This window comes from Procambarus clarkii, chromosome 89 (assembly GCF_040958095.1).
Source record: "Procambarus clarkii isolate CNS0578487 chromosome 89, FALCON_Pclarkii_2.0, whole genome shotgun sequence".
NCBI classification, from domain to species: domain Eukaryota; kingdom Metazoa; phylum Arthropoda; class Malacostraca; order Decapoda; family Cambaridae; genus Procambarus; species Procambarus clarkii.
The window spans coordinates 10,666,255-10,678,976 of record NC_091238.1 but is presented as its reverse complement, the minus strand read 5'-3'; the positions used below and the strand labels follow the sequence as shown (position 1 = coordinate 10,678,976).

Below are 12,722 nucleotides of genomic sequence, written 5' to 3'. Positions count from 1 at the left end.
GTGTATCCAAATTAATAATAACTGTTCAACATCCTCAAGTGTTTGTGTTCTATGTTTCGTGATTATTGATAAGCCTTTTGCCACTTTAGCACTCATAATGTCCTTTTTCTTAACAAGTATGGTGGATATTGTTAACTGAGATGTACTTCCTAATGTGGTTCAGTAACTAGTTGAACTGCCTAACTAGTTCAGCAACCCGCACATCATCTTCATATTTATGAATGATCTCTTGTTTTTGCTCAATGGTCATCCTTACATGTGTGTTCATATGTTGAACCTTACCACTGACTTTCTTAGGACTGACCCATGGCATGATATATAATAATCAGTTTTATGTTTAAAAAGCAAAAATCACCAAAAAATAGAATTTCTTATAAGAGTGACCATCGCTACGCAGGACGCTCTAGTAAACTGAGGCAGGACGGCCCGCGCGACTGGGAACCATGCGCTTGGTCGACCCGAATGTGTATCAACAAATATAGTTAGTCGACGACACTATCGTAAGTCCAGTCGCATTTTCCAATCAAATTTATATCGTAACTCGAAATTATCGTAAGTTGAGGTGCCACTATATATCTTCCCGATGACTGCACGAGTGGTAATATAAAAAGATGCATATATGACAATGCACAACAACACATCAACGGTCACGACGTACTCAAGTCAAGAATATAACATCATCATCAAGGCGGGCGAGGATAAAGGCAAAATAAACAAGAGGAAAGGAACGTAGGATGGGAATAAAAAAACAGAAGGTGAATACAAAGCATCGCTGCAGTAAATAAAGCGAGGGACAGAGGCGAAGGATGTGAAGGAGGCAAGTGTGAATGTGTAGAAGGGAAGAGGAAGTCAAGACGGGACAGGCGAGGATAGGACAGGGCAAGGTCTGTAGACGGCATCCAGAGCCTCACGACTGGGAGGCTAATGCATTGGAGTCCACAGAAGCGCCAGCACGACAACGGGAGGAAGACCTAGGAAGGCCGCAAGGGCAAGTCGTGGGAGAACGCGATGTAAGAGGCCCAGCAGGCAAGGTGGCAGGGTGCTTGGAACTCGGGATGACGGAGGATTGTTTCTGCTTAGTACCGGGGGCAAAGATGTGTGGCAAGGCAGCCTGGGAAAAGACAAAAGGGAAGGCTCGCCAAAGAGTTCCAAAGGGCGTTGTCCTGCATCGATTCAAATGCATTGGAGATAGCAGAGGCAGCTGTGGGACGATAGATGTCAACCGTAAAAGAAGCGGAGGAGAGGAGCGACGAGTCAGCCTCAGGAACAGTAAGGACAGACTGTGGAAAGAATTTAATGACAAGGCGGACCAGCACTGTCTCGAGTGCATCCATAACATGAGCGACAATAGCGTCAACAAGATCGGGACTCAATTGAATGGCGGGTGGGAGAGAAGAAGCCTCAGGGGCGAGAGGAACGTCATTGACAAGTGGGTCAGGCACAGGCAAAGGCGGCAGTGGAGGGGGAAACGGCGGGTGATAAGGAACTGGGGCAGGATGAGGCAAAGCACGACAGGAGGGCAGAGTGATGACGGGAAGAGCCTTAGTGAGCGCCACAACGTCGGAAGGACCCTGCTTGAAAATGATGGCATGATCACCACCACAGTTGGGGCAACAGAGCTTGTTGGACTCAGTCATGAGTGAAATGGGAACTAGAGCAGTTGCCACAATGGACGTCATTGGTGCAGCCATGGGAAGTATGGTGAAAACCCTTACAATGAAAGCACTGAGTGGGATGTCCAGTGCCTTGTGAGCACTTTGGCCTGGGTTCGTATCCTGGCTGGGGAGGATTGACCGAGCACCAATCAGTTCACCCAGCAGTGAATGGGTACCTGGTTGTCAAACGATTTGGCGGGTCAGATTCCGAGGAAAAGTGACCTGCCCAAAATGCTATGCATGCTATTGGCTTTACACGAATGTAACAACTCTTGTATATATAAATAATAATAAAAAAATATGTTTATTGAATGTTTTTTGAGCATCTCTTGCCCACTGGGAGAGAGAGAATGGAAGTTGCAAAAGGAGAGAGAATGGGAGAGAGGCAGGGAAAATGAATACAAGGAAGAGAGGTAGAGCAAATGGGAGGGGTGGGGAGTGAGGGAGAGAGGCATAGAGAGTGGGAGAGAAGAAGAAAGTACAGAAGGGAGGGAGAGAGGCAAAGAGAGAGAACTGAAGAGAGGAAGAGAGGCAGAGAGAATGGAAGGGAAGGAGACAGGGAGAATGGGAGGGAGGGAGGCAGAGAGAATGTAGAGAGAGATAGACAAACTCAGGCATTACTCTTAGCCCATTCAATTAATTTTATGACATACTCAATATATAATAGTTACCTTCTAGACAATATAGGCCTCTCACACTGACAATTCATAAATATTTTAATAATTTTATACCTTAGGTGCTGATGAAGGATATAGTGACCCCTGTGCCGCCCGAAGAAGTGAGAGGCATGATAAAAAAGTGCCTAGAAAATGCTGCCCTCCTCAACTATACTCGTCTTTCTGCTGAAACTAAAATTGAGGGTAAATAGTTATGCTTTTTTTTGGATCACTAAAATATTTGAAAATATGTAAAATCATTTCTCAATCTCATAGCTGACGATTAAATAAATCAGCGATCGCCAACTGGTGGTCCGTGAGACAATTTTATTTGTGTATTGTATATAACTGTGTATTTTCTTTAACTCTTATATTTAATGGCATTAAATAGTTTGACTTATAAGTATCACTTTTTGTTTGGTGGACTGCAGGATTCACATTAGTTGTCCGTGCGATTTAAAATTACGAATTTGGTGATCCGGGAGCTCCGAATGATTGGCAACCACTGAAATAAATAATAACACCCAGGTTCTCTCATATATCCATATCCACAAGTTATTTATTTGGAAACTGATTTGCAGCTGAGAGATTTTGTGCTTTAAACTGTGAATGCATGACTAGAAGGATACATTTATTCATAGCCACCAGTGTTATTATATTCAATGGTATTGTAATGATTACTGATAAATACTTTTTCATGTTCAATACATATGTTTATTTTTTACAATGAATATCTGGACAACAGCTTAGAAGTGCTGAATAAATTTACTCCAGTTATGAAACGCATATACTTGAAGTATGGTGCATTTTATTTACATTGTATTGGTTGTGCAATGTCTAGATAATACCTTCATATTTTCTAAGGGTCCTTCTAGAAAATAACTTCATACCTTCTAGGGGGTCATGGTAGTCCAGTCAGGTTCGTTCTGGGCTCACAATCAAGAGTTCTGGGTTCGAATCCAGGGGGGGACAGAAATTGTGGTAGTCAGCTTGTTGTGGGGTTGCACCCTGAGGATGGTCAGCAATTCAACCCTAGGGGTGGACCTCGATATAAGCCTAACATGTACTATATGTCTAAACTGGCTGCCTGTCCTCTAACACAATGAATTATTAAACTATATTGAATTATGAAATAGCTTAAACCAGTACCTGTATGACTAACAGTCTCAGTGGTGTAGTGGTAAGACACTCGCCTGGCATTCCGCGAGAGCTTTGTCCTGGGTTCGTATCCTGGCCGTGGAGGATTTACTGGGCACAAATCCTTAATTGTAGCCTCTGTTTAACTCAACAGTAAAATGGGTACTTGGTTGTAAAAATGATTCTTCATGGGGGTCGTATTCCAGGGACCATAGGATTAAGAACTTGTCCGAAATGTCACACGTACTAGTGGCTGTACAAGAATGTAACAACTCTTGTATATATGTAAAAAAAAATAAAAAATAACACTTATATATGGTGGTTCGATGCAGAAATCATTTATTATTGAATCATGTAGTCTCCCAGTGTCAGATTTTAAAGACATTTTAATGCATTTTCTGTGGAGAGCCCCTTCGGCTCCCCAGAGCTATACTGGGCTGATGTGCATATATTAGACTGTGGCAACAGTCAGTCGATGGAGTTCTAGGCCTACCGGGAACCAGAGCCTGAACCTGGCCCCCTCAACAGAGGCACGAGGAGCAATGGCTTATAGATACCCCTGTGTAATTAGAAGCAGTCTATGTCTGCCATCTACCAGTTCAGGCACCCAGAAAGGTAGGAATTCCAAAACAAACAACAGCTGGTCAAAAATTGCAAACTGAAAGCCAAACGCTTGGGATTCCAGACCTCCGCTGGCTACTCACCTCAGTTCAAGAGGCTGAATCCTGAGTTCAAGAGGCTGAATCCTGAGTTCAAGAGGCAAAAATCCTGAGCACATGCAGCTCCATGCACTCAATTCCTGGCTCACACTACACAGATGTGTAAAAGAACAGCCTCAAAGGCAAAACACCACTTGAAGAATGGGAGACTAGAGCCAGAGCAACTAGAACATCAAAGAACAGATGACTAGGCACACATGAGAATAAGAACTGGGGGTGGGGCAGCCAACTCACTTGGCCTGCCTCCCTTCTTCCTTCAAAAGAGGAGGTGGGGGAGGGGGCAAACTAGTTCGTGCTAGTTTCACCAAATTTTGATTGGTTGTTTCCATTGTTGAGGGAGTTCTTTTGACAGTTTTTGAGGCTGTGTCTTGTTCTAAACATGCAGTAGTCTGTTTTGTTTCACTGACTTCCTGGGTGCCTTCCCTGGTGGTAGCAGATATTATTAACTTTAAATGTGAAGTGTTCATAGTGCCACTGCTCCCTTGCTATGAGCCACATTATGGCTCATGGTCTCCAGTAGACCAATAAGAACTCCGCGACTGATGGCACCTAGTAGTATGGCTTTGAATCAGTATAATAGCTTCAGGGAGCCACAAAGGGTTTCTGCCAGAAAATTGCTTCTCACAAATGCCTCCAGAAGGTATGTGGAATGTTTTGCAACGAATCTCCCACTCCAACAAATTAGGGTTAGTCCCATATTGTTCATAGAATCAAGGTTGCACTGTACTGTGTATGCTGTCAGTCATAAAGACATACACACAAAAATTGTGTGACTCAGGAGCTGGTGCTCAATGTACAAGTGCATTTAGGTGAATACATTTAAATATAACACCCATGTACTCGTATAATAAAAATAATCTTTGTTTTCAAATGAATATTAAGACCAGGAATAAATTCAGCATCCATTTTAAGATTATGTGAGATAATTCACTTTCTAAAGTAACTTTACTTGTATTTTTCATCCCTAGGTGGAGAAACTACCCTTCAAGGTAAACAATTTAGCATGATAAGTTTAACATACTCATAATATTTAGGGGGCATGGGTAATCAGTAGAAGAAAATAGAATTCCCATCTTAGTAAATATATTTTTTATGTAATCAACAGTAGTTACAACTTAGTGTATTTGAGTGATTTAATTTATTTGTGTGCATGTTATTACCCATTTGTAATTACAGGAAGATAGCTATGTTTATAAAGTCTTGTAATTTATATACTAAATACTTTTAATGCTCACAGTGGTTCTGGCACATACAACATTCTTCTGGAGATTATTCCAACCTTCTACAACTCCATTAAAACTATCTAAGCGTGTTAAAAATGAATTAGCTATTTTATCTGCACATATTTTTTAACATTTCATAGCTATGGCTTTTTGTTCTTTGTCTCAGGTTCCAAGAACTCTCAAATTTTCTGTGGGGAGCCCTGTCGGCTCATTGAACCTATCCAAACTGACATGTGCAATATTAGTTTGGGGTCATCAGTCACGGGAGTTCTTTATCCCTACCGGAAACTACGAGCCAGAACCTGGTTCACTAAGAGAGGTGCAGGAGCAATGGCCATATGAGCACTCTACATTTAGAGTATGTCATGTCTGCCATCAACCGGGTAGGGTCGATGGCAGACATGAAAGGCCCTGAAAGATAGCCGAAACAATACAAACCCCAACTGGTGAAAAGTGCAACCTACGTCTGAACAGAGCCAGAAAACTCCCTCCAAAAGAAAACAATCAAATAGTCATCCAGCTAGTATTCACCTAGTTGTGTTTGCGGGGGTTGAGCTTTGCTCTTTCGGCCCGCCTCTCAACTGTCAATCAACTGTTTACTAACTACTTTTTTTTCTCCACACCACACACACACACTAGTGCGCCCGCTCAGGCGAGCACGTGGCTCACCACCGCAGTTCTTGACTGATGTGCATGGTGATCAGATGTCACCTCTAGCCTTGCTTTCCTGTTTGGTTTTTGCCCTGTGTGAGTGTGCCAGCTGTGGGTGGTGGTGTGGTGGGCAGGTATTTTATGTATGCAGAGTTGCTTAAGCCTAGGGCCAGCTTCCCTAGGCGTCCTCTAAGTACTACCCTTGCATTTTAGGGTTCTCTTCCCTGGGGTGTTTGGGACTCACTCACGTAGAGGTCTCCGTTGCTTGGCGTTGCCTTCGCCCTTGGGGTCAGTTGAGGGTCTTGGGTTTGTTGTCGTGCTCTAAGTAGGGAGTGATTTGTTGCTGAGCAGGGCACACTGTGGCCTACTCAGCCTGCACACACGCGGCGGCGACGATTCTCTCTGGCTGCCACTTTTGTTTGTTGAATTTCGTTTTTTTTTTTTTTCCTTGAATTTTTAGCTTTTCTTCTGATAGAGGGCTGCCTAGCTTCCCATTAGGTCTGCCTAGGTTGTGTTTGGTAGTCCTCCTCTGGTTCCTTCGAGGCTCCATGACTGCTACTGGTGGTCAGTTTGCCTGGTATTAGACAGGGTTCAACCAGTTTGCTAGCCCAGTGCCTGGCTTCCCCATTGGGATTCCTTCCCCTGCGGGCCCTAGAAATCCCCTTAGAGCTTGGGATGACTATGATTGTGTCTTCTGAGTCCTCTCTCACCTTGTGTGAGGTCAAAAGCTGTTCATTGCCCCTGTGATGATCATCTGTACTGCCTCCGTCATGCTGCCTATTAGGTCAGTGACACCTATGACCCAGAATCCTGCAGGATTTGTTCTCCGCTTGTGCTCCAGTTTACCCATTCTTTGTCTGAAGATCTTAGGGGTCAAGCAGCGGCTGTGTTGCATGCTAGGTTTTCTTTGTTTCAATAAGCCAGGTTGGTTGCCCATTTGGAAGCCCTGGAGCTGTCCCACTTGGGTTTTAGGGACCAGGATTTGGGGGCATTAGTTGCCTCAACCTTGTTTCAGTCCATGCTCCCTTTTCCTTCCCAGGTGGGCGTGGTTTGCCCAGCTCCTACCCCTCTGTTTTTGACTTCCAGATGTCTCAGGTTTTCGGAGTTGGGACAGGGTTTAGCCCGAGATGAGGCTCGGGTGGCTCCGGGGACTGCCCCTTCCGATATGGTGTGGAGGTAGTTGAGCCTGATTTTCCTGCTGAAGCTTTTGGGTCAACCCAGCAGGCTCCCTTCTTTGAAGCTTTTTTCCTGGACTCTGCTTATACCTCAGGGATGGTGAGCGTGGACGAGGTCTCTGCCCCAGGACCCTCTGTTAGGGGTTCCTGGGGATTAGGGAAAGTCCGCTTTGAGCTTTTTGGCTCCTTTTAATCCGCTTGGGCTCTTGTACCTTCTGGGCAGGGGTTAAAGCTGTAGGGGCGGGGGTTTCATATCCCCCTTCCTTGTATGAATTTGAGTTGGGTGTGGCTCCCCCCTCGGGTTCGTTTCCGGGCACCTTTGGGTTCCTCGAATTAGTCCTTACAGAGGTTTTCTTCCTCTCGAATTTCCCCTGTGGCGGTTCGGGAGGCATTTAGTGCTAACCTCCTGCGAGAACCAGGTTATGCCTCTATAATGGATCCGACATCTTTCAAATTAGGTTCCTCTTTCCCGTACTGAATGTGTTATGAGGTTCCGGAGTCTTCCTGGCTGGCAGACTGTCCTTTCTTTTCGCTTGGAGCTTGGTGCGGGTTTGTTGTACCTGCATGCTTGAATGGTGGGAGGTAACTTCGGTGTTGCAGGTATTCTTGGGGAGCTCATTGGAGTTCCTCAATGAGTGCCTCTTCACTCCTGTGCTTTCTTGTGATGAGTGTCTGGTGCAATTACATGCTCAGGTTCACACTCTTTCTGCTGCTTTGGCTGTGGATGACCATCGAGTTCGTGATCATTTGGCCTCGGTCTTGAGCTTCTTCGGTCTTCTGGAGCTGTCCTTAAACTGGCTTTCGGAGGATATGGGGGTGTTGAATGAGGGTCTTCGGTTAGTGTTGTGGTTTCAGCTGCCAAAGCGACAGCTACCCTGCTGAAACTGTTTGTGCCGATCCTCCAGGAGGTGGTATCTATGTTTTTACTGTTTGCAACGTTTCTGAAGAAAGCGGTGTCTTTGTTCTTTGCTTCTCGCCTCGTGTGCTAACAGGCGGTGCTTGTCCACTCTTTGGAATCTACTTGGGGCCCTGACTCTTAGATTTTTGTCCCCTTTTCTGTGGAGAGCCCCTTTGGCTCCCCAGAGCTATACCAGGCTGATGTGCATATATTAGACCATGGCAACAGTCAGTCGATTGAGTTCAAGAAGAGGCACAAGGAGCAATGGCCTAAAAACACTCTGTGTAATTGGAAGCAGTCTTTATTTGCCATTTGCCACATCAGGCACCAAGAAAGGTAGGAATTTCAAAACAAACTACTGCTGGTCAAAAATTGGAAACCAACCAAAAGCCAAACTAGCAAGCAGAATTTCCCAATTAAAAACAAGGAAACAAGCATGACATCATCACAACTGCCACGCATCCGTCAGCACAACCCTCCCTCCCCGGGAGGGGGACGGGGAAGTCCTAGACCTCTACACCGGCTACTCTCCTCGGTTCAGAAGGCTGTCGTGTCAGTGGAGGTCGATCGAATCTGGCTCCATCCTTTGAGCAGTGCTGCATAGTGGTGGTGTTGTTCAGTCTTGGTGGTGTGCGAGCCAGGAGTAACACTATAGAGTACTGGGGCTGCATGCACCTAGGGCCACCTTCCCTAGGTGGCCCACAATGCTGCTATTATCAGAATCCTGGTCACTAAATTCTGTAAATGAATAATTTTCCACAAGTTTATTTTGTAAAGGAACATGAGAAGTCATTTGAAGATTCTTAGATGGATGAAACAGTGGCAGTGTGCTGTGGTTAGCGCTGTAAACATCTTGAACAGCATTGTGTTCACTGATATCTGAACATTGTAAAGTCTTTATCACAGTCAGGCTCTTCTGTAATACTATCATGGCTAAATTATACCAGTTACATATATATTTTGACATTTTTAGGTGATGCTGTGATCACAAGCTGAACAGCAGTGCTGTTAGCTCATGCTGCGTACACCAACCTTGTTTGCTCACTCAGTACTGAGGTCCTCACACCCGGGAAAGTTGCCCACGATTTTTTTTTAAATGCTGTCTGTTTACAAGAGCCCTGAGGAAGCCGATGTGAACTCCATGTAGCCGTGGGACTTTTAAATCTTACATGGTACTCCCAACCATACATAGCTGTGGTGTGCCGTCCTCCAATAGTTACTCACCCCAGCTATAGATGTATTGTGCGGTTTAAGGATTAAGATAGAAATAAAATAATGAAAATAAAAGAAAGAATAGTGACCTAGACCTGTTTTCTGTTGTTGTTAACTGGCAAACAACTTTTCCCAAACTGATCCACCAGATGACAGCTCAGGTTACCCAGGGTCCTAGCATGGAACCCTTCTTGCTCATAATCCTTGTACCATCCTAACCTCTGCCAGGTTCAGTCTTTCTGCTGTTCCCCGGTAAGTGGTGATGGTTTGTCTTGGGACATACATCCTCTCAAAATCATTTTTAATTTTGTTCTCATATGAATGGTTTGTTTTGTCATCTTTGACTTTCTGATAAATTCATTTTAGTTGTGGATCACATGTTCTATGTCCAAAGAGCTTGGAAAAGGCAGGGGAAGGAAGAAGGCTGAGGAGTTGAAATTCTTGAAGATGATTTGGATGGGGAACGAGGAGACTTGAAAGTTTGGTGGTCTGTACACCATGGGTTGGCATAATGTATTGATCTTGAAGTGGAACTTCTTGTTGATAATGTAGAATTTTTATTCTGCAGCAGGAGGCTTGTGGGGTAGCGATTGGCTGTCATGCTGGTTTAGGTGAGGTGCTATGTCTGGCTTGGGGGATGCATCTTCCCGTTGGAGGTGTTACTTGTCTTGTTATTCTAGCGTATTTTGTGGTGTTAGTTTTGATCTTGGTCTTATGCTGCTGTTCAGAACTTTCTGCATAGCCTGCAGTGCCTCTTCATTTCTTCTGGTTTCAGGAGCATGGCATTGTTGTTTGAGTAAATCTTGTAGTATTTAGGGTCAATCAGATGTGGGTAGAGCCAGGTGGAGTCCAGGCAGTTGTGGATAATTGAAACATCTAAGGCCCAAGTACACGGTTCCCCCGTTGACTTTATGTTCATTGGCCATGTCGTTGTAGAAGTGCGTGTTGGTTGTCCTGGTTCCAGCACTTGTGTCTTCATTCCTGTGAGTGAGAAGTATGTACAGTATAAGTGTGTCCATCAGCTCATAGTTCTTGGGTCGAAGTGTATGGTGTGTTTGTTTGGGTTGGTTACTCTGTGGAAACGTGGATCTGGGTTGGTTTCCTGGGTTAACCGCAATCCTTGCGGGATTGCAAGGATTGGGCCGCACACTTGGAGTGGAAGCGGGAGCAACATCTAATGTGTGTTGAGTAGAGGTGGGATCTGGTGAGATGGCTAGAGTAGGGCTCGTTGGTAACGTTTGCCATGTTGCTGGGACGGCTGAAGTTGATGTCCCCTGGGTGAGGCACTGTGGGGTGGTTATTGCTGAGGCAGAGACTGGTTGAGCTGCTTGTACTGGTGTAGGGTCAGCTGCTGTTGAAGCTGTTGCTGTTGAGAGCAGGTTGCTTAGCATTGCAAGGATCTGTGGATCCTGGAGTAGGTCTGCTGGGACAGACATCTTGGGTAACCTGTTTGCAGAAAGCAGTCTATTGAGTATGAACATGTATTTGGTGATGTTGGTACCTGCCAATTTCTCAGCGAGTTTAATCAATATTGGGACCACTGTGGTGGTGGCCGAGGTTGTTGATTGGTTGGGCAATGAGCTGGTGGGTGGAGCCATAGTTACCTGTGTGCTAAGCCCCCAGTAGGCAGTGGGGGGGGGAGGGGCTGGGCTGGTGTGGACATCATTGTAGCAGAGGGAACTGGTAGCATTGGGAAAGCTGTAGTCTGCATGTTGAAGCTCGCTGGCTGATTGGTGGTTGGCTTGTTGGTTATCAACTTCTATATTTCCTCAAGTCTGATTGGGCAGTCTGGGGAAACAGTGATGTGGGGTACTCCACAGTTGTTGCACAGTTGGCTGGTCAACTAACAATCCTTGTAATTGTGTTCTTATCTGCAGATGCTGCAATTCTCTTTGGTCAAGTCACAATTCCAGGTGTAGTGATTGTATTTGAAGCACTTAAAACTCTGGCATAGCTGGAGGTAATGTTTCCTCTTGATGGTGTCTGGGGTGGTGATTAATATGTCAAAGCATATGAAGCTGCTTTTCACAGCTTGGGCCGTTGCAGCAGTGGTAGAGAATATTACTTTAGGGTTGGGTGTAGGTTTTCATTGTTCTTGATGATCTTCACTTTAACCACTGTCATGGCCAGGTTCCTGTAGTTGATGTTTTTTTCAGAATGTCGGTTAGTTCCTGGGTAGAGATGAAGAGGCTAGTATGTCTGATGAAAATGGTTCTATCCACCAGGTAGTGTCGAGAAGGGATGAGGATAAGGTCTGCAGCTTGCAGGGCATCATGGTGTTCAGGATCAAATAGTTGTTCCAAAGCATCCTCACTTGAATAGAAGAGTTTGATACCAATGCCATCGGCACAGATGTCAATACAGCTGCGTTGGTCATATCGACGATCTTTTCCAGTATTTGGGCCCGGGTGAACGACTGTTCACCACGGAACCAAACCTTAATCCGATAAATCATGATAGTGTGAGTACACAAGTATCATGGGAACGTGTAGAGAACAAGGTAAACTCAGCTGCTACCCCCTCAACTGGATGCAGTAGCGATGGAAGAGTCCTCTGATTGATGATTCCTCAATTCCTTGTGTTGTGGGTCAATCTTTGATATCCACATGCATCCTTTCACCTCTTTTAGGGATTTATGTTTTTCACCTTTGTTTTGTGTAGACCGAGAGTCTCAAGATCTTGACATTTGGGGGCAGCACTGTGGTAAGAGTGCCATAAACTCTGGGGAACTACTGAGACACCAAACACAGAAAGTGACATTTCATTACACTCAATGCAAATTATTTTTTACTTTTAATAGTATTTTCAAGGCATCATGCGTGTGTACATATTGTGAAAAACTGGTTAAAAATAAATAAAAATGTAATGTTTTAAAGTTTAGAACCCAGAATGAAGCATGTACCAGATAGTCCAAATGATTTTTTAGGCCACACTGAACAGTATTGTAATTTTAATTTTGAAAGAAACTCATGTTATTTAGTGCACATTATACCACAGAAAAAGAAACAAACAAATGTTTGTTTTATCTGGTGTGTATACACACCAGATAAGAGAGATAAGTGAAAAGATAGTGAGTTAATCATATGATTCATGGGTAATGTCATGGAGTTAGGTATTGCTTACAAATGAGGACAGTAATTATACCACCTATCCAAATCATATTTGATTTAGATGTGGTGATTCAGATTATAGAGACTTTAATGATGATGTTGTATACATAATGAGTACAGTAAAAAATAAATTATCAAATTACAAATAGCATACAAATAGCAATAAATATATTTAAAATTGTATAAATTTAATAGAGTATATCACCAACAATATCTGTTATTGTTGGTTATACTAACTTGGCAATAGTTTAAAATAGAAACTAGAATGTTTAAAATGAATCATCGT

At 44.1% G+C, this 12,722-nt stretch overlaps 1 protein-coding gene across 32 annotated transcripts in view; it reads left to right on the top strand.

The window, feature by feature from the left end:
- Positions 1 to 12,722, top strand: part of Cadps (calcium-dependent secretion activator 1) — a 537,366-nt gene that overhangs the window by 350,176 nt on the left and 174,468 nt on the right. For 19 of the 32 annotated variants that reach the window (XR_011225795.1, XM_069317990.1, XM_069317986.1 and 16 more), the window contains 2 exons: positions 2,392 to 2,515; positions 5,136 to 5,156. Coding sequence is in view for 31 of the 32 variants with exons in the window: in XM_069317990.1 (XP_069174091.1) it covers positions 2,392 to 2,515; positions 5,136 to 5,156 (145 nt within the window). In the remaining variant the exon portion in view is untranslated. The remainder of the gene's footprint in view (positions 1 to 2,391; positions 2,516 to 5,135; positions 5,157 to 12,722) is intronic. The other 13 variants (XM_069317998.1, XM_069317988.1, XM_069317999.1 and 10 more) reach the window with 1 other exon arrangement.